This window comes from Passer montanus, unplaced genomic scaffold, assembly GCF_014805655.1.
Source record: "Passer montanus isolate IOZ18808 unplaced genomic scaffold, ASM1480565v1 scaffold104, whole genome shotgun sequence".
Taxonomy (NCBI): Eukaryota; Metazoa; Chordata; class Aves; order Passeriformes; family Passeridae; genus Passer; species Passer montanus.
This window is the reverse complement of record NW_024356948.1, coordinates 93983-121442: the sequence shown is the minus strand read 5'-3', so window position 1 is coordinate 121442 and position 27460 is coordinate 93983. Positions and strand designations below refer to the sequence as shown.

Genomic DNA, 27460 nt, shown 5'->3' with positions numbered 1-27460 from the left:
AAACTCCCTACCAAACCAGGAAACTGCCTTTCCATTGCACACTTCAGCCCTATTTTTCAGACCTTTACATTTTTATGTGAATACATCTCCAATTCCTACAATGAACAAGAAACAGGAGTATTCGCAAAAACTTTATCTCATCTTTGTATTTTCTTCAAAATAAAAAGGCATTTGTATTCTTGAAAACAATAACAGGTTCCATTGCTTTTCTGAACCATATATATGGAGATAAATAGAGTAAAACATACAGTACTGGATTACAGTACTGGGAAGCTGAAAGGCTCTTCTAGGACTGATTTATAGAAGGGAGCAGACCCAGAAGGAACAAACTGCCTGAGGACAGGCCACTCTGACACCTCTCAGTGGTTTTAGATAGTCCATTTCTCTGTACGAGCTTCCACACTTTTGACCAGGCCTTCTCCCAAAATCTCAAAGTCCTCCAGAATTGCCTCCACATTGGGAACGCAGACCAGCTCGTTGTTCAGAATTGTCACCTTCCTTCCCCTCATGCTGGAGACCTGCAGGAACAGAAAACATTGCACAAATAGGAGCATCTGCTCAGAGTTGCATTGCAACCTCTGCCAGCCCCAAGTAAGAGAAGTAAGTTCCTCTCCTGCCTTGTCACATCCAAACCCTGTTGCACCACTGCACCCAGCTCCACAAGTTTTACTTCTAACACTATCAGTGTTCATTTTTAGAGCTAACAAAGTGCAAAAGTGACCCTTCCAGCCCCTTTTAGGGTTTACCCTGGAGCCACAGTCCAAAGACTGTGAGGAAGTCAGGAAGCAAAGCAATGGCCAGGGGCATGGTGGAATGACAAGTGTGCAGATGCATGGCAAAGCCTGGATAAGCAGGGCACAAGAAGTATGCAAAAGGGATCACAGCACTGAGTAAGGCTGAGTAAGAGCTGCTTCTGCTCTTTGGTGGGTGTCAAGACCTCAGGTAGGAAGATATCCTTGGCTCCAACAGTGGCAAAACCAAAACCCTTGTGTTTAATCCAGCCAGACTCAGCTCCGATGCAAGCATCTCCTCTGTTTCACCACTCAATAACTGGGTTTCACAACAGCAGCCAGGCAGAATGGCCAATGCCCTCTGGCCGTGAAGAGAGGGGAGATAAATCACCAGAGACTGACAGAAGAGCCTGGGCTGCCAGCTCTGAGCCATGAGTAACCGGTTTCTTTGCGTCTTTCCTTCATAGAAAGCAGCATGAATCACTCCAGCGTGCCTCACACCTGGCTTAACCACCCTCTAGGGTTTGCCAACCCACACAGTGCAGCTGGAAAACAGCTCCATGCATCAACAAGGACATGGGCACTCTGGACCTAGGCTTCTTGTGGGTTGGGTATTTCTGGTAAGATCCCAAAGCCACAAGAATGGGATAGTCTATTTCCCTTCTCAGTTCTCCTGATGACTGAAGACACTGTGGCCACATCTGTGTCTTGGTTTCTCCCCTTCCAAGAAGCAACAGAACCATGACCTCCATTTCTCAAAGGGCTTTGGGGCTGATGAGAGTTGGCCAAAGCAATTATCATACAGAAAAATAAAAAGAGCCCTCCAACGTTCAGGGTATAAAGGTAACACAAAGCTTAAAACAGAGACAAAAACTCACCTTAAAAGGCTGAGGCTGGAAGCTCAAAGGTTTCCACAGAACTGCAATCACATCCCCTCCATGCTTGTCATAGAAGAACAAGGCAAGATCATCAAAGGCATTCTGGGTAGAAAACAAACACAGGTTAATGACACTGACCCCTCAGTGACAACCCACTGAGTGTCCCTCACTATGGTCCTCCATCAGCTGACCTGGCACTACCAAGCTGTACCTCTCCAGTGTCCAGCAACCATATGCAAAATTTTACAATGCATGAGACAGAAAGAGGCAGGCCCTACCCAGCAGGCAGTCCTGCCACTACATTTCATGACACCAAATACAAACATGAAACCAGAGGCCAGCATCTCAAGCCCTGCAATCTGAGCAACCAAGGTATCAAAGCTCCTTCTTCCACCAAGATAAACCCCATGTGAGCTACCAGCCCTTTATCCAAAAAGGAAACCTTAGAGCAGAGGTTTTAAGTAACACGGTGTTCTGTGGGGTGGAAAGAGATGGAAAGCTCAAAGGAGGCACTGCAGCAATCTGTGCTCCTTGCCCCTTGTGTTTCAACAGTGGTGTCAGTGAGCATCTCCTTTGGTGGTGTTGGGCAGCAGAGATCAAAGAGAGATGTTGCACAAAGGGATGACTAAAGCCCAGCCTGGCTTCCCCCAAGCCCAGACCAGCTGGATTCCCAGGGCTGCAAGGAGGCAGGTGAGCATCACAGCAGAAGGAAACAATGCTGTGTGCAAGCAACTTCTCAAACCCAAAAGTCTGGCCCTACAGTTCATCACCCAACGTGCTGATACCAAGAGATGTGTACCTTGAAAAAGCTGACCAAGACAGCCAAGCAGCTGCTCCCTGATACACCTTCACCTTAGTGCAGATCAACATCAGGCAACAAGACGTATTTACCAGGCTGAGTAAACAGTCCCCAGCACCAGTACAGGAGAAGCATCTGCAAAGGGTTTCACCAGCCTTGGAACAAACTATTGCCCAGAATACAGACCCTCTTCTCCCTCTTCAGCCTTCTCCATCACCTTTGTTTCCCAGCTTCTACAAGACAGATCTATGCTGGCATCATTGTACCATGAGGTTTTCATGAGGATGTGCATAAAAGAAAATCAGTATCAAAGAAAAGCTTGGATGGACTCTTATATGGACATACTAGGATGTAGGAAAAAAAAAAAGGCAGAATGGGTTGGTGTTACCAGTGATCTAAAAAGGCAAGGTGGCATTTTTAGAATACAAACCTAATAAGAAAGGAGGGGTGGTGTTGTCTGTAATCTTCAGAAACAGATTTGAGTTTGGACTGTTGTTGCCCTCACAGAGGGCAACAAAATCAGGTCATCAAGATGGAAAGATCCCAAGAACTACCAACTCATCCCACTCCATGGGCTTTCATAGGGGCAAGCCTGGTCAAGGCATTATTTCACCAAACTGGCTAGAAAAACCACTGTCTAAAAATACATTGAGAAAGAGGTAATCCACCCTGGCATTTCTGTACTGGGAGCAACAGGTTCTGCTTAGAGCCCAGTAAACAAGGGAAGACTTCTCTTTTTAGCCAAAGAGGGAGGGAGGGAAAGCTCAAGGAAGGGCAATAAAGCTCAGGGCATGCTGATTGCCAAGGTGCAGCTTTCTGAACCAAAGGGGAGCAGACAAGTGAGAACCTGAAAGAGCCCAGCTACTCTGCAGGGCGAGGTCCTCAGCGCCACGCGATGCTCCTTGTGAGAACAATATTTTTTACAGATGCATCTTGCTGGACAGAAGCCAGGAGCATTTGCAGTAAAAAAACCCTCCCAGGCTCAGCTAATTTCCCAATAAAACCACTGTTTGGCCTGACACCCAGCAGGGTTTTTTTCTTTTCCCAGACTGCAGGGAGCAGAGGGCAGATGTTAAAAGGATGGCATCCAATTCAAAATCTCAGCACTTGTCCTGCTCCCAGAGTTGTCCACATGGTAGTGTTTCAAACTGGCCCACCAAGCTGTGGAGTTCTTGAGAAATGGCACCATTTAAAGGGTCAGGTGTATTAGTCACTGCACTCCTGTTTGTTCAGAGGTTTGGGGAGTAAAAGCAAACAGTTCACCCTTCTTTCCACATCCCACGTTCTCTGCCCAGTGTCACTGGACTTGTCTGAGCCTGCTAACACTTCTTCCAGGAAAAGTTTCAGAGAAAAGGGAGAAAAGGCAGGGACTACATTTGTTCACTTCTCCAGGTGCTCTGTCTTGGGTTGCAATTCAGCTTTCAAGGCCCATGGAAATCCCTGCCATCAACAAAACCTACAGCTGGTTCCCATCTCAGAAAGATATGGGGAACCTACAAGCTCAGGGCTTCAATTTGGAGAGGCCTCATTACCCAGGGAGAAAGTGTATATGGCACCTGGAAGAAGATTAGAACAAGCTCTGTAAGAAATCACCTGGGTTATAGGAATGAAAAGGGTGGAGAAATGTAGTGAGTAAAACAATGCCTGGATCTAAAATGCGATTACCAGATTAAGCAGCTCCATCAGAAGCAGGATTTTGCAATGAGGTAAGTGAAATTTAGTTAAGTATCTACTAATACTTAGGTATCTACATTGTTAAGTATCTACTTGCTGCTAGTTAAGTATCTATTGTTTAAGTATCTACATTGTTAGTTACGGATAGGGTTTTTTCCATCTGGCCCTTTATCCACCCATTTTTTTCACTGCCTCTACAAAGAGATTAGGCTCATTGCATCACAGATGCTGGAAGAGCCTTTTAGGGAGGTCTCTGCACACAAAAATGTGTCCTACAGCAGTATTTCCTGGTTCAGCAGCAGCTCAGAAGGCAAAAGCATCAATAAACACTTGCTCAGTGTTCAGAGCATTTTAAGTGCTCTTAGCAAGGAACCCACCAGCGTAAAACCTTATTAAAGTTACTTACTTCCAACAGCGTAAAACCTTATTAAAGCCGCTTACTTCCAACAAACAATTACATTTGTGGTTAACATTTTGAGATCTCTGTCACCCTGTTGTGACCTGCCCTGATGCTCCCAGTTATGCGGCACAGAGAGAGCCTCCCCCACGACCCAACAGAGCAAGAAGCACAGTCCAAGGAACCCCAGGCTGGGGCTATGTCTGTGACTTTCTTTTAAAAGACAAATTAAACCCTTAGGTTTGGGATTCAGCTGATAAAAAGTTTCAAATTTAATTCAAGCTAAGCAGACTTTGCCACAAGGGAGCTACACACACATTCTTGTCCTGGGCTTTGGTGCAGCAGGAAAGAAATGTGGAAAGAAGCCACTTGTGTCCTCCTGGCTGCATCAGCAAACCTGTCAATCCACCAAATCATTGAGACAAAAGTCTTCTGTCACTTCCTACACGACAAACCCTGCACAGCCTCTGGGAGGGCATTGCCAACACAGAAGAAATGCAGCTACAGGTCCCCTGTCAGCTCACCCCAGGAGCACGTGGGGCTGATGCCCCACTGAGCAAGTGAGCACACACACGTGTACCCACCCTCAGCCCAAGGCACTGTGCCAAGCTCTGCAGCCCTGAAAGCAGGTGATTGATTTCCTGACACCTCTGCCCTTCCAAAGGTGCAGATCCAGACAGGAAGTTTCCTGACTGACATGAGAGCCCACAGAGCCTTTTCAGCTTTTCCCTGTGTACCTGGTGTCACCATAGAAGGAGTCAGCCCTGTCAGTCAAAACAGGAAGGGAGCAGACTGACCTGGAAAGATTTCACCAGTCACAGCTACATTACGTGTTTTAGGAGACAGAGAATTTTTATTATATTAACTCCTTTCTAACATGCAGTAGCAAGAGACACATTTTTACACCATGGGAGGAAGAAAGGAAAGGTCTCCAAGTCTTCCTGATAGGTCTTGTCTTAAGGAACAAGAAATGCAAAACATTACTTTAGAGGGATGTTTATTGTAAAGCAGGAAGCATTTTCCTGCTCGTCCACACAGAAAAGATCTCAAAGGTGGACAGCTTCTCTGCCACAAGCTCTTCCTCTGGCATGTACAGCCCAAGAAAGCTAAATCTCAGTGCCTGACAGTACATCCTACCAGTGACCTGGTGAGACCAAAGACCCAGTAAGAAATGTGAGGTCTATTATAGCCACAACAGACAGGCAGAAGATGGACACAGCACAGGCAGCTTCACCCAATTCACCCCACAATGAGTGAACAGCCCAGGGAGGTGGCCAGAGCCTTTGGTTTTTGTGAGCTCCAGAATGCAGGCAGACAGGCATGGCAAGCACATCCACAAGCCCTGTATCCTCTGGATGTTCTAAAGTCCAGAGGACAGCCAAGTCACCCTGAAGCAAAAGCTGCATGGACTGAGACTTCTCACACCACACCCCCAGCAAACACAGGGGCATTCTGCAGCTCCACAGCCACCACCACACAGACCAGCAGTCATGATGGAGACTCAATGGGAGCCTCATTTCAGACACTTCAATTTAATTTAACCTTGCTGGAGAATCCCCACCAGGAGCCAACCCAGGGTTTGCTCAATAAGGCACTCTGAACTGTAAGTGGCAGGGAGGCTGTTGATGGGCCGAATCTCCAGGGAAGCCCTCTCTGGGGATGTCTGGCACCTGCTTTCCCTCAGAAGTGTCTGTCTGCAAAGCCTTCTCATGTGGACAGGATCACAGAACAGGCCTTCTCTATCAGATCTATTCTGGAATTTAAGAATTTGCTGCCTGAATCCCACAGCCAGCCTTTCATCTCTACCCAGAGCCTCCCAGGCACCAGAGCAACTCAAGCCAGTTCCTGCAGCACATCTCCTTGAAGCAGGAAAAATTCAAGCAGTCAGGACTCAGCACTTTCTCTTCTTTCATTTTCTACTCTGATTAAGCTCCCTGGAAAAGGCACACAGCAATCCTTCAACTCCAGAGCACTACTGCCTTGCTAAACCCTTTAAGAGAACAGGGGCAAACAGGCTGGACAGAAGACTGCATCTCCTGGTTACTAGTCTGAACTAGGGGAAGAAGCCACTCCCTGCCCCTCTCAATTCAATCAAAACACCGATACATTTGAATCCTGTTTTCGTGTGGAAATCTCAGTAAAGGGCAGATGTTTCTTTTCTGCCCAGAGAAGAACACAAAATCCCACAGCATCTGTGAGGCAGATGTCTCCCTTTGTTGCTACAAACCCACCATGGCTGCCCTGTCAGCCACGGCTACAGCCCCATTGCTCAATTCCGTGGTTTGTGCTGTTAAGAGAGAGCAAATTACTCTGAATCAAAGCCAGTCAGTTCTGCATCCAAACTGCCTTCTCATCCAAGTTCTCTCAGAAGGATTCACTGCTGTCACCACACTCCTTTCTGGCATCAACTTCTTGCAGGGTTTGGATCACCCCCAGGGCTTCCAGCCCACAGGACAAGGAAGAGCTGAACACTGCTTAGAGCAGCAAGAGCCAGGGAAGGAGAAATAAAAAGGTGCTGCAGAGGCGACCAAGCAAAGCCAAAGTCAATGAAAAAGTCTTGCCTTGAAGCAACAACATCAATACACTGAGACAGGAAGTAAGATAATTTCTAATGGATAGAGTAGCTTCTACTGACAGCTCAGCATCAGAAGGTTGCAGTGGTCCTGCAGTGCAAAATCAGCTTTTGAGGCATTCCAATTTAACTGGATACAGCTGAATTCTCTGAGACCATGTGCCGCATCACCTCTGAGACTCTTCCAGGAAAATAAACACCTGTTTGCCTGGAAAAGCAGATATTTACCAGCTCCTTCAGGACTGCCTGCTACTGATCTGAATGCTATGAATGACAAGCAAACTGTTACTGGAAGATACCTCCAGTATGATAGCCACAAGAGAAAAAACAATATCCAAGAGCCTTAAAGACAAAGAAAAGCCCCGCAGACAGAGATGCTGAGGCAGATCTTGGGCTCTCTGCCCCACAGCTCACTCTTCAGAGAAAGCTGCAACCAGTTCCTGATCTGTTCCCTCCTAAGAACCCTCATGTCAAAGAACAGGGGACACCAAGTGAATCAACACTTCTTCTACCTCTTCCAACAAGCAATGTGACCTTTGCTCATATCCATCCTTTCTTCACTGAGATGTTAGCATATTGGATTTAGGAGCAGCTGTAGTTTGCAACCTGACAAAACCCAATACCCAATCTATTATAACTCATAGTAATAAAAACAGGTAGCAAAAAGCAGTAAAAATTCAGGCAACATGGATGTCACTATTGACTGGACCAAGTAAATGATAACTGCCTGAAGATTAATGAAAGTTGCTTTCCAGAAAAATCTTTTCTCTGCCTTTAACTTCCAGAGCCACTTACTGACATCAAGTTGTGTAGATGCATAAAAGTAAAGCCTATAAACCCTGATGAGTTAGTTTCCTGATTGACTGCCTCAATCTACAGCCCCAAAGAGACAGCTCTCCAAATCAGCTCATCCAGCATCCCCCAGTTTCTCTTCAAGCAAGCATTCTTCTTTCTTTTAGGCTTCCATGAGAGTTGCTTAGCCCTGACCCCTTCAGAGACACAGAGACTCTATCCCCATGCATCTCCAGCACCTTGGTAGCTGCCGAAAAGCTCTGTTCAGCTCTACAACCCACTTCCAGCATTGGGCAGAAAAGGATTAAAATAAGACTTTAAAAATTCCATTTCCTACCCACATCTGCTAGGTTTCATGGCAGCAGGTCACACATTCATCATTGAAAAGTGAGGGGCTGGTCTTGATATGACTCCTCAGACACCAGAAAGGAAAGTGAAAGAGCAAACAGTTCCAAATCTGTTTCCACCTCCCTTCAAAATGCTTGTGAAGGATGCTTCTCCCCTTCCTTCTTGCCCAAGAAATCCCCCAGTGCTCTCCAGAACATGTCTGCAGGACCTCAAGGTCCACCTTCCTTCTCAAAGGGAGGAGAGCACTGGGCACCTCCTCTCCCAAATGTCCTTCCAGCTAAAGAAGCAGTGCTTTTTGCAGGGAAATTGTGTGACAATTTTGTGGTCTTCCTCAGTTTCATGAAGCTTTTCACACATACCTGTCTGTCACTTCCTCACCACCCAAGACTGTCCCAAGCTGCTGTGGGTGACAGGATGACTAAGCTTACACCTTGGCAGAGCTGGCAGCTCTGCTGAAGCCACAGCAGATTCCCATGGGCACAGGTTATCATGCACTGGGGCTGGCATGCAACCAACCAACCTGGGGGGTAACAGGGCTGTGCCCAGGATGAGGAAACCTTCAAAGAAACCCTTGCAAGTTTTCTTTGCCCAACTCCTGAGGTACCTAGTTAAGGTGAAAGGAGAGCTTGAACTGAAAGGGCCCAGAATCTTCCAGCCCAAACTGGAGTTTCAATTCAGGCACCAGTTTTTCAATGGTGGCCAAACATTGGGGCAGGGAAGTAGGAAATCCCCATCCCTGGAGACCCACAGCATCCAGCAGGACTGGGCTCTGTGCAGCCTGCTCTAACATGAAAGCTGGCTCTGTCCTGAGTGGGGAACAGGACAAGAGACCCCCACGGGCCCCTTCCTGCCACAGCCAGCCTAGATTCCCATGCTTATAGTTCTGGCACTGCTCATAGCACTCCTATCAGTAAGGGATGATGGCACTTCAAAGTCAAGGCAGGCTTTGAGAAGAGGGCACCACAATCCACCTCTCTGCACATCCAACACTAACATTTAACCCAGGTATGAAGCTGGGAAGTGCCAGGTGCTGCACAACCGCAAAGCACAGGCTGTCCAGATCCAGGGAGGATCACTGCTGTCATCCAAGACCTTGCATATCTCCCCAGCTTGCCAAGGCTTTGGCTTGGCCTTATGGTGGAAAAGAACATGGTCAATGAGTTTGGGTATTCTCCATATTGCCACATTACCAACTTCCTCTGTTGTTATGCATGCGGCCAAACACAAAGAAACCACTCTGTGACCAATACTGATCTCCTTTGGCTCACACAACCACTGCCCTAACAGCAGAAAGCTTACTGGGACCATGTCATGGATACCTCTACTTCCCCCCAGAAATTGTACGTGGCTACTGCCCATCACGTACACCAACTGGTGGAAGAAGCCAAGAAAAGTGAATTAACTAACTGGAGACAAATGGCTTAGACACTTTTGTGCTGAATACAGTATTCTTCAGCAAAAGCTCCTGGTGGTTTGTATCTGTGCTCATCCTCACATCACAGCAGCACTCCCATGCAGGAGGAGGTGTATTCACCAGGACTTCTGCTGGAGAAGCAATGCCCATCCCACGCAAATACCTAAAGATGTCACCAGCCACGTCCAGCATCAGCAGGCAATCCAAAAGCCAGAGGGGAACTCTCCCTCAGGCACCCACCTGCCTCCCCAGCAGGCCGTGCTTACCCTCAGCTCCTGGAGGTACAACTGCACAGGGTCATAATCCACCACAGGGAAGAGAATATTCGTGGCAGAGCTGTTCTTCACCACGCCACGGGAAACCGATTTCACTGGCCGGTCCACGCTCTCCAGGAGCCGAGGAATCTGGTTTGGATTCAGGTGGATCAGGACATCATATAAGTCCAAAGGAGGGCGGAAGACCATCTGCAGGGAGAAAAACAGTCAACACAGGACAAAAGTAGGAAGGAAGGAGAGGTAAGAGAGGTTTCCCAAGTCCTTGTTTGCATTTTGTCTCCTTCTCCTTAGGAAGCAGTGAACCAAAGACAAAACTTTTGTGAGATTAATGTTAGAGTTTGCCACAGACCCCAGGAAGCCTACCTGAGTAAATGCTACTGAGAGAGGGACAAAGAGGTGAGCTGAGATGGATAACTGCACTGCACATGGCAGTCTCAGGATGAAGAGGGGAATCAAGAACCAACAGGAGCTGGACAACATGCAGGGAACAAAGGAGCTGTTTAATAATGGGATGGCCCCATCTGTCCATCAGGATTTGCCCTAGAGGGCAACAGCATTTTCCATCAAACAGACAGAGGGTGAGAGCAAAACCCCGTTAATGGAGGGGAGCAATCCCAGACACGTAAATATTTGGACAGGCAGGATCTAGCTGTGGATACGGCTGTATTAAAATGGAAAAAGCTTAAAACTATGTGTACATTTTCAAATGGAACAAATGATGCAGAGACATGAACAGAGGCATGGGACACTGCTCATCTTGGCACTGGAAGAAAACCCACTGCCTAGAACTGGTTTACAGCCAGGCCAGGGAGAACACACATGAAGAACATCAGTGACCAGCACTGAGTCAGTCCTAGCTCTGTTCCACACAGACCTCTTGTCCCACCCAGTGATCAAGTCCATGGCTTACTGTGTGTGCCCTGGGAGCAAACCCATGTGTGCATCTTCATGACAGCAGGCATGCCCCCATGGGAGTCAAATGCAAAGACATAAAAACAGCTTGCAGCACTCTTAGACACAGGAGGCAACTCCAAACTAAACTGGAAAGGCTTTTCCATCCTCCCTGCCCCAAGCTCTGCCCTGGAAACAGTATCCTATGTTTATCCCTAAAGAACATTACAGACCTCCATACACTGGAATGGACCAGAGAGATTTCATGGCAATGAGAAACATTCCCACTGCAATGGAAGGGAGGAAGATGTCCCAAGCAGATTGAATCAAGGTGTTGGGAGGCCATGTAACAGTTTGTTTTAGAAGCTAACCATCCCAAGCTCACAATGTGCCTCTTCAATTTTGGTCTTGGGCCAGCACTGTGACTGCAACACACTGGACATGCCTCACTCCTTCACAGCCCTGTAACATACACTGCTACTGTCTCAAGTACATCCTCACCTCTTAATATTTCCAGTGCAAAATAAAGCAGAACAGAAAGCGGTGTCAGTAAGACCTTTTTATATTGCTTAGGCAAAAAAAAAATCCACTGCTGCTTTCTGGTTTTGGTTTTCATTTGGGGTTTTTTGTCCCTAATGTGAATCTGCCATATCTAACCACTGCTTGGCTTCTTTAGTCCTTTAAGATTCAATCTCCTGGTTCACTAACTGGTACATCAACGAAGTACCCTTCAAAACACATATATCTCCCCTCAAAGTGTAAATAAATATACATCTCTCAAGTCCATTGCAGTAATGGATGTTTTAGTTTACTTAAAGAATGAAATCACTGAGAAACTGAAGAGGGTTAAACTCCATAGGGCTTTACTCCTCCACTCAAACCAAAATAACATCCTCCTTAAGTGCCTGGTACTATTCTGCCAAAACCTTCAACACCCTGAGCCTGGTTAGAGCTGAGCAAACAAGCCAGATTTCCACAGCTATTCCAGAACAGTCTCCCAGAGGAACCATTTGATCTGGTCATGGGCACACCAACTGGCTTGGCAGAGGAATATTGTGGGTTTGCTCATGGCCCAAGAAAACTAGAGAATACAGAAAAAACTTGCCCTAGTCACCCCAAGCTGCAGTGCAGAGCTGGGTCCCCCAGAAGCAGGGTGGCATAGAGGGACACCAGCCTCCTTCCTCCCATCCTTGCAGCTTTACATCCCAGGGTGACCACATGGCCACAGCCTGAAACCTCCTCACACATGCCAGCAACCACCACCAAAGCCCAGTCTGCTTGGCCAGAGCCTGAAAACTCCTGTGCTGCTGCCCCAGGGGGTTACCTTCACATCCTGGTCATTGAGTGGGTCCATGAGCTGCTTCTCCAGGGCACGGAGAGACTCCGAGGCGAGCAGGACAAGGCGCTGCAGGATCTGGGGAGGGAAGGAAGTCAGAGGGTAAAACTTGGCAGTCTTGGATCTAACAGGGACATCCCTCCCTCTAAGCTCCAGGAGCAGAGAACTGCCCCAAGCCAGCAGCCACCAGAGGCAAGGGGACAAAGGGCCCAGCTCACCTGTGCTGAGGGGCGCTCCTGGGTCCACATGGAGCTCCACTGGTCCTTGGGGGTGGCCAGGAACATGACCGGGAGGCGAGCGCGAGCTGCTACAAACTTGTTCTTGATCTCTGTGCAGTCAGACTCTGGAGAGGACAGCCAGACAGGTGAGATGCTCAGCCCCATCCACAGCCCTCTGACCTCCTCAGCCCCATCACAGCCAGGAAATACAGCACCCTCTGATCCTACAGTGCATGTGAAACCAGAGCTCCTTCACCTCGGGCTCACTCCCATTACATGGACCTTTGCCCTAAACCCACTCGGGTGGGCTCAGGCATGGCAGGTTCTGAGACTGACACAAGCTGGAAATTGACATTATAAGCTAGTGACAGTTTGTATTATCCAGAGTGTTGTATCTTTTGTCTTTTATTTCCCCTCAAGTGGGGAAAAGCTCTTTAGTTCATTAAAATAAGTTGGAGGGCACTTAGGAAAATATTAGTTTTCAAAACCCAATTCTCTCCCAAACACCTTTACTTTTCTTTGTAAATCAGCTTTAAAAGCTGGGTGTAACTATCTCCCTCACCCTATGACTTTGCAGAGCCAGGACAATCCCCTGGTCTCCTGTGGCTCCAGCATGTACCCAAAAGACCATTAACAGACAAAACACTAGAGGGCAGGAACAGACAGCTTCAAAGACAACACCACATCCAACACCACCCGTGCTTGACACAGATTTCAACAAGACCAGAAGCAGCAGAGCATCATCAGTGAGACCAATCTCCTCAGAGGCAGGCAGGGAAAAAAAGAAAACCACACATGGTACAACCAAACCCATCCTGCAGGCAAGTGAAACATGACAGGACAGGAGCGAGGGAGTGGAAAATCTCCTTTTCATAGCACAAGCTATGATGTATCCAAGAGATGTGGAGCCAGGCACTGGCCAAGGAGGGCTCAAGAATCTCATGCTGCAGCTCTCCTACCCACTGCCCACTCACCTGTGAGGCCAGTGTTTAGGTTGACTATCAGAGGGTTGTTTTTCCAGTCAAAGGTTGTCAGCAAGTTGAGGAAGCGCAGGAACCCCACCTGTGGAGAGCTGCAGGCAGGACAAAACAACTCAACATCAGCATTTGCTCTCCTGGCAGCAAGAAGGGCTGCACTTGGGGGTGACTTAGTGAAGGCCCAACCCACATGCAGCCCAATGAGGGGTATCTGTGATGGGAAAGGGAAGTTCAGAATGAATTTGAGACACTTCCCCTTCTCCAAATCTCCAGGGAAAATCTTTTCACCCTTTCCCCTCATTCCTCAGGAAAAAGAAACCAGCAAAACATAAATCATAGTCCCTCCCAACTCCCTCCCAGCTGCCCAATCTCCTGATGCTCTTTCCACCCAGACTCCTGGGTCTGGAACAAGGAGGAGGTGGAGAGAGAGCTGCTTCCATCTCTGGTGCTGGTCTGAACACCAGCCAAGTTCCCAGAGCACCTCTTCCCCTGCAACATGACACATCCACAGAGCCAGATAGCTGGGAAGACGGGGATTCTGTTATTTTGGGAGACAGGAAAGCGTTCTAGGCATCAGACTGTTGTTCTTGCTACTTTGGGAAAGGAAACTGCACCCCAAGTGCAAGGCAGAGTAACCTTTTGACTCCACACAGAAGAAAAACATTTCCTTTAACTTCATTTCACTTCCTCTGGGCTCCATTACATCTGTCTGCCAGGGGCCAGCATTTACCAACACCATTCAGTTTTCAGGGCCCAACCATTCGTCCTTCCCTTGGAAGCCTTCTCCAGGAGGGAGGGAGGCTGGAGCTGCCATCACCACCCTAACATCCTTCCTAGGGAACCCAGGAGACCCAGCATGCTGGTAGCCACAACAGAGCCCTCACCCTGCTTTTTCTGGCCAGCACCCCCAGAACAAGGGGCCTCACCAGTCCACCAGAAGGCACAAGACACCCGCAGTTGTGCCACCAGCACCTAGAGGCCACAAGGACACTTGCTCCCAGCCCTACCTGCTCTCCCCCTTTCTCTGAGGGCACAGTGTAGGGAAAGCCATAGTCCTGCAGTGCTAAGTGCCTCCATCTCCTCTGGCAACTCTCAACAGGACTTGGGACAGTATTGTGGCAGCACAGGGACCTCATGCTCCCTGCTGTGAACCCTCTCAACACCTCCCACCTGAGCAGCATCCCACTCTTCCTCCATGCCATGTAATGAAAGGCACTAAACCACCATCAGGCCAGTCTGGGCTCTTCATCCTCACCTGGGTGGTGTGAAGGGAGCTGGGTGGAGGAAGAGAAATGCCACAAGCAGGTCCACACACTCCTCAGAGATGCTGTCGCTCAGGAGCTGGGCGCTGATCCAGCGCTTGGCCAGCCGGGAAGTGCTGCCAAACACAGGGTGCTGCTGCTGGAGCCTGTGAGGAGGGAGACACGCCACTGCTCAGCACACACACCCCAGGACCCACAACAGCCTCTTGGCATTTGGCAAGAAAGAAAAGAGGGGCAAAAATCTGCAAGGAACACTTGCACAGCATCACAAGCACAGAGACTTTCAGCAGATGATGAGATATTGGGGGAAGAAGGGAAAATGCTGCCTCATGCCCCCCTCTAAGCGTGCTGCATTTTAATATTTGTCTCCTCACAGCAGTGACCTCAGGGTGAGAACTGGTGCCACCCACATCCTTCCCTTAATCCTTCCAAAGAGACTCCCAAAAGGCTGGCTGAAGGGCCACTTCCCACAGCAAGTTCCTCTACCCACCATCACCCTCCAGGATCCAAGGGCGTTTCCAGCCATGTCCCACATTCTGACCTCTCAGGCACTTTCTGCCTCACTTACCCATGCAGTGAGCTAGTTAGATAGGGCAGATGCAATGTTTCCAGCTCCAGCTGCCGAGATTCCTCTGTGTCCTGGTATTTCAGCATCCCTTCTGGAGTGACCACTTCCTTCAAGATCAGGGGCTCCCGGTGGTAGGCTACTTGGAGACGGAAAACGTAGCCATCCTGAGATGGGATACAAGGCAAAGTCAGGCTGGATGGTGACAAAAGCAGCATGATGTGTGTTATGCTGCCCCTCATGGATACAACAGCAGCATCCCGACATCAGTGCAGTCTCACCACACTCTTTCCTAGGCCCACCATCCAAATATTGTTTTTATACAGTGGGACCACTGCCACAGCCCCCCACCTCGAAAAGGTCAGGCCTGGAGAAGCTTCCAGGGACCTCCCTACCTTGTACACGTCCGTGTGGGTGACTGCAGGCCTGCAAACCAGCTGGTGCTGCTGCCGGAGCAGCTCAGCCAGCTGGAGGTGGAAAGCGGCCTTGATGCGCTTGATGGCTTCTTTGTCCTGTGGCCACTGGCCACTGCCTTCCATGTGGCAGATGACTGGGGGCAAAGGGAGAGCAGGAGGTCAGTGAATCCCACACAGAAATAAGGTGTTGGATAGGGGTGTCTGAAACTACAGGTTACAGCTCAAGGGGAGGAGGAGACAGGGCTCTGCTCCTGCCTGCAGCACACCAACACAGCAGTAACAGAGGCAGGATTGATGCTTGCCTCCACTTCCCTCCACCAGATCATCTCCCACTCACATCTCACCCCACTTACTCTTCAAAGGGGTTATGTAGGCTGGGCAGGGTTTCTCCTCTGAAGGAAGTAGCAAGTGCTTGCTTCTGTTATGGAAGGAATAAATTGGCTTCACAGGAATGGGAGGAAAGACCTGAAAGAGAACAGTCACCCAGCAACTGAGACCAGGGAGCAGAAACCTCTTGGCAATGTGTATGCCCTCATTCAAATCCCCCACACCAGCAAAGCCCTCCAGTACAGAGGATTTGGTCAGCTTGTGCACAGCCAGCCCAAAGGATGGAACAGCAAAGAAGAGGCACCATACTGCCCCAAGGGCACTCAGGAGCCACAAAAGCAGAGCGCGACTCATCCTCTCAGTCCTCCCTCAGCCCAGCTCCCTGCAGACCCCCACGCATGGCCGTGCCCCTGGACACTCACGTCTGTGTACCGGAGGGCAGGATGGACACCCTGCACAGCCGTCACCGTCAGCGGCAGCTCCTTCAGGCTCCACAGCTTGCGGCTCAGGTCATCGTAGGAGCACACAACACTGACCAGGGCCTCCTCGCCCGTTCCCCCTGCCTGCGGACACACAGCGAGTCTTTCCAAGCACCTCTCCTGCTCCTGCACTCACCTCACCTCCCTCATGGGCTGGCATCACACCCAAGCTCTGAGGAGCCAGCGCTGCCACCCCAGGGAGCAGCTTCTGGCAAGAGCACTCAGCAAAATGGGGAAGTAAGAAAGAGAGAAAAGACAAGGGCAAGGCTGTCTGCAACTCCCCAGCAGCCACAGCTATCCCAGAGGCAAATAAAATTATTTCTTTTGCAAGACACTAAGGCAGCACCAAGAGCTGTACTGCCAGCAGTCACTATAATAAAGGAGAAGCCAAGAATGATCAGGGAATAGAGATCATAATACACTGGCAAGGTGAGAGCCCTGCTACTGTCTCCCCAGCAGTTACTATGACACCAACAGAGGCAGCAGTTTTAACAGAAAACTCTACTGATTACATCTTTAGCCAAGGCAGAGTTCTGGCACATGGCAAAAGCAAAGACAGAAAACACTCAGAGCATCACAGGAACCCTGCGGAGGGCAGCAGAGAAGCACCAGGAGAATTGGTGCTGCCCTTACTGCTTCCACCTCCCCAAATAACAGCAGAGCAGCCTGTCAGGGAGGACACATTGGTGACACCAAACCACCCAGCTCAGAGGCAGCTGAGTCACACAACGAGCCAACCTGCCTGGAGGTTTCCAACCTGGGCTCTGTGGCGGAGCAGCAGCACCCTCTGTGGGTGTGCTGGACCACAAACCCCGTCCTGCTTGTGGCTGCATCCTTCCTCTGCCTTCATCCTGCACATCCTTGCATTGCTGGTTCCCCAAACTGCCTGCACGCAACAGCTGGAGGAGCAGGTGCCCTGCACTCACCACCCCACACTCAACAGCAACTTTCTCTTTAGTTCCTCAAGGATTGGCAACAATGGAACCCCTAAGCACCGCTCAGGCTCCAGGAAAATGCATCCCCTATCAGACTGGGGTGTATCAGCCCTGCTAACCCCAGACCAGTCTGAAAGGAAAACACATAGACCTTCCTGCCTCACCACACAGCAGGCTGTGAAAGCCAGCATCTCATCCCAAATCTGACACCCAGCTCTGCCCAGACCACAGTCAGTTCTGGCACAGGAGATTCTTTGCATCAAATGTATGCCCCTTCGATCTAAAAAAGTGGAAACAATTTCTTCCTCCATTCAACAACCAGGTAAAGAGCTGATTGTACTGATGCCTTTTTGGGACTACCTAAAAATGGAGGCCAGACAAAACTAAGGGAATAAAAAGTGGTTGTATTTATTGAATGGCCTTCAGGTACATTTTCGGGCAGACAAAGCCCCCCTCAGGGACTACACCTAAAAATGGACAATGGGTCATGGGTTTTCATACTTTTATAAGTTTGGTTCATTTGCACATTAGGGGTTAATTTTCCAATTACAGCTTCAGGTAATGAAGACATCTACTCCAAGTTTGCTCCCTCTCCAACTCACTTTTGTTTACATTTGTCAGGGCCTGAGACAGTAAGGTATCCTTTGCTCCCTCTCCAACTCACTTTTGTTTACATTTCTCAGGGCCTGAGACAGTAAGGTATCATTGATTCCCTGAGATAGTAAGGTATCATCGATTCTCAGGCCTAGAGAGGAATTGTTTTGTCTAACCAAAATGTGAAGACAGTAGCTAACACTCTATATGGAATTTAGAGTTATACACTAAGGAACTGCAGGATTACAAATATATGAAAAATATTAACACTAAAATCCTAAGCCATCGGTACAAAAAGACCAGTGAAGTGAGTCAAAGTGCTCATGGCTCATCTCCAGACTTTAATTTCACAAGCTGAAAAGCAGAAGTTGTAAGAAGGGACATTTCCCAGCCTCTGAGATGCATTTTTTCTGTCTGAAAGTGCAGTTTCTTTGGTTTTTTTCATTCAAATGGAGCACAATCTAGTACTTTGCAATATGCCAGGAAAGATCATTTTCCTGGGTTTGCCAGCTGGACCTAAGGGATGGGCAGCACAGAATTGTCTGGCCCATGTCCTGAAGGATGCAGTACCTCAGAGATGCAGCCAGAGGAGCACTGTGGGACAGTAATATATGCTCAGGCATGTGGACAGGAGCAAACGCAGTGAGACTAGGACAATGGGGTGCTAGCAGGGCAAAATGAGATCTGGGGGATGCTAAAGCAAGAGGATTTCAGCATTTATGCATTGGCTGCCATGAAAGACTTGTCAGATCCTTACCCTTACTACATTCTCTTGGGAACAACCCAGCTGCTACAACCCAGCCTCCCTACAGCCATTTCTTCACTGCTCTTCCTGGAGAGAGCCCCAGCCCCACAGGGAAGCAATCATACCTCTTTACCAGTCCTGATCACAGATTCCAGCAGGGCTCCTGTGTAGCAGATGGAGGACTCAGGAATGTCTGCATGGCTATGAAGGAGAAGACAACAGAGCATCAGAGCTACAGTATGCCAACCTATCGATCCTGTTGACACTGCATGGGTCAGCCCAAGGATGAGCAATCCCTCTCCAAAGCAGCCCTGGTGAAAAGACAAATCTCTGTGCATTCCTCCCTGCCCAAGTAATCCACCCAAAGTGGACCAATACTTGTGCAGCTTCACAGGATGCAAAGCCAAAGGCACCAATGTGCAGCCTTCCCTCACAAGACCCCTCCTCAAGTCAGGACAAAGAGGCACAGGCAAACCCTCCTTTCTGTGCAAGAGGGCCTCACTTTTGGCAGATGCTATAAACTGCAGCAGAGGCATTCCAATGCCATAGGGAAGACACAATCTTGTGAACCACTGCAAAGTCTCAGAGGATTTCACAAAAATGTCCTGCAAGGTCCAGACAGCTTCTCTTGCAGCTCTGAGGAGTGCCCCAGCATCCCATCCACATGGTAAGGGCAGGACCAAGCTGTCTCCTTGCCCTTTGCATTACATCCAGCAGAAGCTACAGCACCAGGTGCTTGCCCTTCCCACCTGCTCTTGGGAAGCAGCTCACAACTTTTGGACAACTAAAATGATCTCACAAATCTGAAACAACCCACAACACCCCAGAAAGCATGAAGCTGACAATGGGGTCACCAGGGACAGGACACATGGCAGGAGCGACACATGGAGCAACCCACAGCTGCTGCTCAGTGCAACTTACAGCTTCAGCAGGTGCTTGATGATCTGCTCAGGAATGAGGCGCTTCTGGCAGACAGTGCTGGCCTCCCACACCACAGCCTCACAGATGCTGCCATCCTGGAACCGACGCAGCTCTGACTTCTCTCCCCAGAAGGTCCGGAACTCCAACGCCTGTGGGAGGACATTGACCAGAGCAGGGACAAAGGTCACTTCTGGGCCAAACAAAACCTTCCCAAGATCACCAGCCAGCCTCCCAGCTGTCTTCAACTACAGCACAGCACCAGCTTTGCCCTTACTCAGCATAAGCAGGGCTCCCCTCACCTCGGGGTGATCAGCCTGAGGACCCTTCTCCAGCGTGCTGGCAGCAAACTCTGGGACAAACAGGAGACCAAACGTCAAGGGCCCAACATCCTTGTGTTTTGGGGGCTCAGCATCAATTGGCCACTGTGGGAAAATGAGGAACATGAGGCACAAGGAGAGATGAGGTTTCTGAAGCAGCAGCTGCTGGGATATTGGGGTGCTAGATGAACCTCCTGCTATGTTCTCCCAGGGGCCCAGACAAGCACAGACAGGAAGTTTCATCTAATAGGTCTTCCCAATGACAAAAAAAGCTGTCTTCACCCTTCCTCATTACTGGCCCAGGATTTGTGCCTAGACCAAGCAACACAGCTGCATCCCACAGCCCAGGGCATGGCCGCAGGTTCCATATTCCCAACCAGGGAGACTAGCCTGCCTCCTTCCCCAGTGAGCAGGGATGCCCTCCCTGTGCTCTACAGTACCACAAGAGACAGTCGAGACCCCACAAGCTGCAAAGGATGCAGTGTCATTGTCAAGCTGCATTACCTCGGGGATCTGGGGCAGGGAGTGAGCCACAAGCTGTGCTCTCTGGGACAGACCACGTGCCAGCAGCGAGACAACGAAGGGCAGGGCTGCAGCCACGTAGTTCCCACCCCGATCCATCAGCTCATTCAGCAGCTGCATCTTCTTGCAGGTACCCTGCAGCTTGGAGACGTGCTTCAGGCTACAGAGAAGAGGAGAAGCTGGTCACCCACCTCTGCCACCAAATCCTTTCTGAGAGAGGGCTATGTTAGAGGATAGATAAAATGGGAAACTGAGGGTCCTAGCCCAGCATGGGTGCTACAAGAATGCCCTCTGGCATCTCAGGGGATGCTGGTCATTGTTTCCAAGGCTTAAACATTGCTCCCCTCCTGTGGGAGGCTATCTAGACAGTAAAAGTGGAACAGCCCAGTGCAAGGATGCACCAGTGTCTATCTCAGAGCCTAGCAGAGCCGCTTCCCACCATAGAAGTTCAAATCTAACCCAGACCAAAGCCAGAAGCAGCTCACTTGTCCTTGAGCAGGCTGCCTCAGCACTACCCCACCAGCACAGTGAGACTCACTGGAAGACGTGGTCAAAGGTCCTGAGCATGGGCTTCGGGGTCATGAGCAGCACCTGAAAGCCATCCACCATCCGGTCATCCAAAATCTCCATAGAGCGCTTGGCTTCGAATTGGACCTGAGCAAGGAGGGAAGGCAGTGCAGGAGCATGGATGCAAAGGGAGAAGGAAAGCAAACCCCTCCAGAAGTGGTCACTTGTGCTCTCCCATCAACAAAGGCCAGCTCATTTCCACAGTCAGCAACACACCCTGATCCCAGTCTCTGTCCTTAGCATGAAGCCAAGTAACAAACTGCTCTCACTACTGGCCAGACAGTCCCTTTTTGATATCCCTGACACCAAGGTGATTTTTTTTCTCTCCTATGAAACAGTTACATTTGCTAAACAGCTGCTTGGCTTCACCCAAAGGTTCACACAAAGATGGAAACCACTTTCCCACACCACTCGAGCAAGACTGGTAAGGCAGCACTACATTTAAGTCTCCAAATTCACTTCCAAGCTTCAAAGCTGGAGATGTTAAAAGCTTAGAAAGCCACAATGAATGCTCTCCCTTGGTTCTACATTCTCCTTGAAGACATCTAACCATCCGGTGTCTGAGCTCACTCTAAGACAGCACCTCAAGAAGCCACCACAACCTGCCCAGTACCTGGTGGTATTTGCTGGCAGTCATATCAGCACAGAGATTGACCAGTCCAGAGGGATCCACAAAGACCACTTCAAATGCCTGGTGGAAATCATCCAGGACAGGCTGGAAAAGCAAACATGATCCTTAGTGCTACAGTGCATCACGTACACCAAGACACCCCAAAACTGTTGCCATCTGCCATCCCTGCAACAGGCACATCCCACCCCTAGGAGCAGTGGCAATACAGACAGACTGAGGCACAAGATCCCTCAGAGGGCTGCTTACCAGGGAGGGATCAGCATCCTTGGCTAGACTGATCCCTGTCACACTCAGGTCAGTGGTGGCTGTGGACAGACAGGAAGGAACAAGTCACACCACCATCCACATCTCTCCCCCTGGTGACAGTGGCACGGTTACATGCCAATACCACCAAGGTCTCACAACATCAACAGTGCTACAATACAATGCTGGCCTCCACCCTATGATGGGAATTACCCACTGCAAGCTGCACCATCCAGCCCTGCTCTGTTGACTCATTCCCCCCTATCCATCCCACCCACAGGGGCTCAGCTCAAAAGAAAAGCCACAATGGCCTCTCTGCCCCTTCCCTTGCTGTGTTCAGGCTTTGTGCAGAGACAGCAACCTTTCCTTGTCCAGAGAGGCCCCTGGAAACTCACCCAGGAATTGCAGAGTGCTCCTCAACACCTGGTAGCCACTCATCATCTTGACAATCTTGCGCTTCATCAGCAGGTAGGCAACGAGCATGGAGACCAAGAAGCCACTGAAGCACCCCAAGCCCTGTGAAAACAGAGGTACCACAACCCCATGGCAGCCCATAAGTTAGGATGGGCCCTCCATGTATTGTATTTGTGAGGTGCCCTCGTGGCAGGAAGGAATGATAAATTTGACTCCATGTTCTCAGAAGGTTAATTTATTGTTTTATGATACTATATTATATTAAAGAATGCCACACTAAACTACACTAAATAATACAGAAAGTATACTTACAGAAGGCTAAAAAGATAATAATAAAAACTCGTGACTTTCTAGAGCCTCGACACAGCTTGGCACTGGTTGGCCAATAAGTCAAAACCAATTAAACGACCACCTGTTGGTTAACAATCTCCAACCACACTCCCAAGCAGCAAAACACAGCAGAAGCAAATGAGATAATATTGTTTTCCTTTTTGTCTGAAGCTGTTTCTCAGCTTCCCAGGAGAAAAATCCTGGGAGAAGAGATTTTTCAGAAAATACAAATGTGACATCCAAGAAAACCTAACACAGTTCAAAGCAAAGCCACAAGCCACCACCCCACGCCCAGGATCAAAGCACCACGCTTCTGCCATAGGAAGGAGAGCAGGCCAAAGGCAGGTTAGCCAGGTGAGCAGAGCCCACCTGGGCACAGGACATACCTTGCTGAGCTGCCGCTGGTTCAGCCAAACTTTGAGGAGGGCCAGGCCATCTTTCATGCCTGGGAAGTCCATAGCTGCATTAGACAAGAAATGCAGGTGGGAGAGCATCACTGTGTCACAGAGGATGGAGTTGTTGTAGTGCGGGGTCGGGGGCTCGGTGGCTCCTGTGTGGAGAGGTGACAGCATGATGGACCCAGTCACCAACTGCCTGCCCACGGAGAAGGGCTGCAATGGACCCACCCACAGGCACTGGGGGCAGTCTCTGTCTGAAACAGATGGCCCCATGTTCCCCCAGCCCCAGGCCATACCCTCTTTGGGAGCGCTCTCCTCCATGAACCAGGCAGTCCGGACGTTGTTCTTGCTGGGATAGAAGCGGCTGGGTTTGAAGAGATCTGAGTCAGGACAAGCATGGAGCCGGACAGTGACAATCTTCTCATCCTTGCCTGTAAGCACCCAAGGGAAGATATACAGGGGAAAAGATGTCAGAGATTAAACTGGGAAAAGACGGAGCATCCCCAGCCTGGGCAAAGGCAAATCCTCCCTCCCAGCAAAGTTCCACAGCAGTGGAAATCATCTCAGAGCAGAGAGTGGCCACATCCCAGAGCCAGTGATGACCTTGAGGTCACACAGCTCATGGCCCAACCCCATCCTCCTCCTCACTGCTCAGTCTGGCAGCATTGCCTGCCCCCTGGCCTTGCCATGTCTGTCCCAGATCCCAACCCACTGCCTCCTGAGGGCTGCGGGAACAAGCAGCAGTTGCATCTCTCTTTCACAGGGATCACATCTTCTCATCAGGGAAGAGACAAACTGCATACAGTTTCCTGGGGAAAGCAGGAGGACAGTAGGGTACAGGGCTAGGGAGGGCAGGAAGGAAAGGCAGTGCTGGATACAGGTGTGTTTTGTAGGGTTTATTTTTTACTCCTTGAAGTACCCACAGGATATGCCATCCAGAAAGGCCAAGGCTGGAGAGCCCAGCCAAGCTGCAAAGGATTGGGAAGGGGAGAGACCCTGAGGACTAAACTCTGTGTGAGGAGAGAAAACAGATGAGAAGCACCCAAAATTTATCACCAATTGTGATGGCAGCCCAGACTGAACCCTCTCCAATGAGGCGTTAAATAGTATCAGATCACCACCAGCACCCTCCACCCAACACCAGCACCCAGTCACACCCCACACCAGAGCAAGGTTCAAGCGTCACCTTGAGGCCTCAGGAGCAGGATGGGCTTCAGATGGTTGCTGTTCATGTAGGCAAACTTCACACTACCAAAGAGCTTCTCCTTGGAGAAATGCTGGGCAATGTGGGACAGGTACAGGGCTCTCTTCCGGTGGTAGCGTTGATTCAGGTTATCTTTGTCCTGAAAGATTTCCTAGGAATAGAGGGACAGGACAATGCCACCTCAGCAGCCTGCCAAGTTCAGTCCAGCCTGAGGCACCCCTGCACCCACAGCTTCCCCTGGCCCCACAGGCAGCCCTATCCAGCTGGTCAGGAGCTTGATACTGGCTCACCGAGCTCCAGGACTACAGGAGACAAGAGCAGTCATGCAGCCAAACAGGGTCTGCTTGGTCTCAAGCTTTTCTTACAATTAAGTCTGGACAGCAAGGGGAGGTTACCACGCTCCAAACATCTCCCTCCCTTTAACACAGTCTTGGGAGCTGCAGTAGAAGTGCAGCTGGGTAAAAAAACAAACAGCATGCATCTCCCTGGCAATGTTCCATCCCGGCAGAGAGAAGGAAGATCCTCAGGAGGAACTAAAAGATCAAACAGCTGCTCTGACAGAGCAAGAGGCCAGCCCACACTCCCCAGCTCCTTGTGGAAGTCACCCGGCATATTTAGAGACTGCCACCTCACTGAGGAATGGAGTGGGAAGGGCAGGGGTCTTGGAGGACAGGAGAGGACAGGGTTTTGGCAGGCCCCAAGCCATTTAAGAAGTGGCATGGCCACTTGTGGATGTGACAGCCTGGGCAGAGAGCGAGAAAATGAAATTAGTTTTCTCACAGTGGACTTGTGAGACTTTTTGGGGAGTTGTAGAGAAACTATGATAACTTGCTATTATAAAGAACCCGGAGATGGTGCTCTCCTATTCTCTGTTTTCCTGTTCTTTTCAAGGACCGTTTGTGAGGAAGGTGATTTTGTTAATGAGCCAATCAAGTGGAATGTATCAGAACTCTCTCATAAGAGCTTTTGCATTAAAGCTGCTGTTGTGCACACCAGCCTGCTTGGAGCCTGTGCTGCTTTCTTACTCAATAGTGACAGCCACTCACCCGTGGCATGGTCACTGCAACGTCCACGTTGATCTCTGGCCTGATGCAGGTGCCCAGCAGGTAACTGCCCACCACCTTCAGCTCGGCTGGGGGCACGAAGCGGAACCTTCCCTTGACGCTGAATGGCACCTGCAGGAACGGGACCTTGACATCCTGGGAGAGCCAGGCCTGGTCAGTGAGCTGGGAACAGACACACAAAACACTCTGAGCATCAACAGCAGCAGATGTGCAGGGACCAAGACCTTGCTCCCCACACAGCTGCACACAGAGCTTAAAGATAATCTCCCTTCCTCGAAGAAAAAGCAAAGTATTATTTTTTCAGCCCCTAAGGGATACAGTCTACAAGCAGCTCTGCTTGCAGAACAAAAGCAGAGCCTGCTTCTGCTCCATCCAGGACAGGGGTCTTGCCACCTCTTCCATAACCCTGGAACATACTTCAGTTTCTGGAGTCTCTGGGATGGTGCTCAGCAGGCTGTTAATTTCATGGAGGAAGGCATCGATCCTCTTCTTCTTTTTCTCCTTCAATGTCACCTCCTTCAAAAGCTCTTCGATCTGTAGGGGGAAAGGGGACCATCAAAGGCATCTGTAACACTGGAAATGCTCCTTTTACCTTGTCCTCCAGCACCAACCATGAGCCTGCTGCAAAGGACAGCTGGTGAGCTGGGGGACACACCAAACTCTCCTAAAACCCTGCCTGGAGCTGGCAGTTTGATCAGTTCCTGCCATTTTATGTGAGTGCTGAATTGCAATCATCTCCATCCCAACCAAGATCCAGGAAAAAAACCCTGATGTAATTCACACAAGCATAGCTCTCAGGCTGGCTGTTTGTAGGACAGAGAATCAGCTGCAGGAAACAACCACACAGGCTCCCACCACAAACCAGCCCCTAGAGATCCTGCCACTGACAACAGCAAGTAGCTAGCAGATCAAAGCTGTTCCTCATAAAAATCACCAATCACCTGAGGGATGGGATGCCATCCAGAGGGACCTGGGCCCATGAGATTCAACAAGATACCATGTGCAAGATGTTGAATCTGGCTTGGAGGATGAGCATTCCCAGAGCAGCCCTGCCCAGAAGGGCTTGGGGGTGCTGTGGCTGAGAGGCTGCACATGCCCCGGCCATGGCACTGCCAGCCCAGAGAGCCAAACGTGTCCTGGGCTGCATCCAGAGCCCCGTGGGCAGCAGGGCAGGGAGGGGATTCTGCCCCTCTGCTCTGCTCTGCTGACACCCACCTGGAGCACTGCATCCAGAGCTGGGCTCCAGCACAGGAGGGACAGGGACCTGCTGCAGTGAGCCCAGAGGAGGCCACCAAGGTGATCAGAGGGATGATAAGACCTTTCCTATGAAGAAGGGCTGAAAGCATTAAGATTCTTCAGCCTGGGGAAAAGAAGGCTCTGAGACCACCAAGGTGATCAGAGGGATGATAAGACCTTTCCTATGAAGAAGGGCTGAAAGCATTGGGATTCTTCAGCCTGGAGAAAAGAAGGCTCTGAGGAGACTTACTGTGGCCTTCCAGTACCTAAAAGGGCTACAAGAGGGCTGGAGAGGGACTTTTTTTATGAGAGCATATAGGAAAAGGGGCAATGGCTCTGAACTGAAAGAAAGTAGGTTTAGATTAAACAATGGGACAAAATTTTTCCCTGTGACTGTGTTGGCACAAGTTGCCCAGGGAAGCTGTGGATGCCGCATTTCCCAAAGTGCTCAAGGCCAGCCTGGATGAGGCTCTGAGCTACCCGGAAGGTGAATCTGGGGGGGGTGTTGAAACCAGATGATCTTTAAAGGCCCCTTCAACCCAAACCGCTCTGGTACTACGATGCCGTTACCAGCTGAACTCCCCATCCCCAGCCCGGTAACCCGGGGCAGCGCGCGGTCCCGCCGGCTGACCTGCAGGCGGAGCAGGCTGGAGTGGAACAGATCCTCCGTCTCCTTCAGCTGGGTCAGCTCCTCGCTGGTCGGCGGCTTGTAGAGCTCGGCGCGGCTCAGCTTGGCCGGCTGCGGGGCGGCGGCTCCCGGGGCAGCCCTCTTCCCCCGCCGCACCGCGCCCCCGCCGGGCGGCTCCGGGCCCTGCTCCGCCTCCTCCGCCTCCTCCGGAGAGCCCTGCGGGGAGAACACAGCTCGGTTCGGTTCGGCCCGGCCCAGCGCCGCCATCCCCCGGCCCGGACCCGCCGCCTCTCACCGCCATGGCCGCTGCGCACGTGCGCCTCCGTCAGCGCGTGCGGCGCCGCGCGCCCCGCCGGCCAC

General features: G+C 50.2%; 1 protein-coding gene across 2 annotated transcripts; it reads right to left on the bottom strand.

Moving 5' to 3' along the window:
- Positions 1 to 118: 118 nt before the first annotated feature.
- NOL6 (nucleolar protein 6) lies at positions 119 to 27421 on the bottom strand. Of its 2 annotated transcripts, XM_039718903.1 has the most exons (26): positions 27396 to 27421; positions 27104 to 27316; positions 25654 to 25770; positions 25219 to 25398; positions 24155 to 24323; positions 23265 to 23399; positions 22957 to 23120; positions 22222 to 22342; positions 21830 to 21888; positions 21566 to 21667; positions 20924 to 21039; positions 20368 to 20545; positions 19846 to 19968; positions 19547 to 19695; positions 18751 to 18826; positions 16295 to 16435; positions 15899 to 16010; positions 15525 to 15679; positions 15133 to 15296; positions 14558 to 14710; positions 13300 to 13397; positions 12326 to 12450; positions 12096 to 12185; positions 9872 to 10069; positions 1610 to 1711; positions 369 to 518 (listed from the first exon to the last, which is right to left on the bottom strand). In XM_039718903.1, exons 1-26 carry the CDS (start codon positions 27399 to 27401, stop codon positions 369 to 371), a joined length of 3396 nt encoding a protein of 1131 aa, XP_039574837.1. In that variant the 5' UTR covers positions 27402 to 27421. The 2 variants fall into 2 exon arrangements, with proteins under 2 accessions (XP_039574827.1, XP_039574837.1); XM_039718893.1 differs by lacking the exon at positions 27396 to 27421 and having other exon boundaries at positions 119 to 518; positions 27104 to 27389.
- Positions 27422 to 27460: the final 39 nt, after the last annotated feature.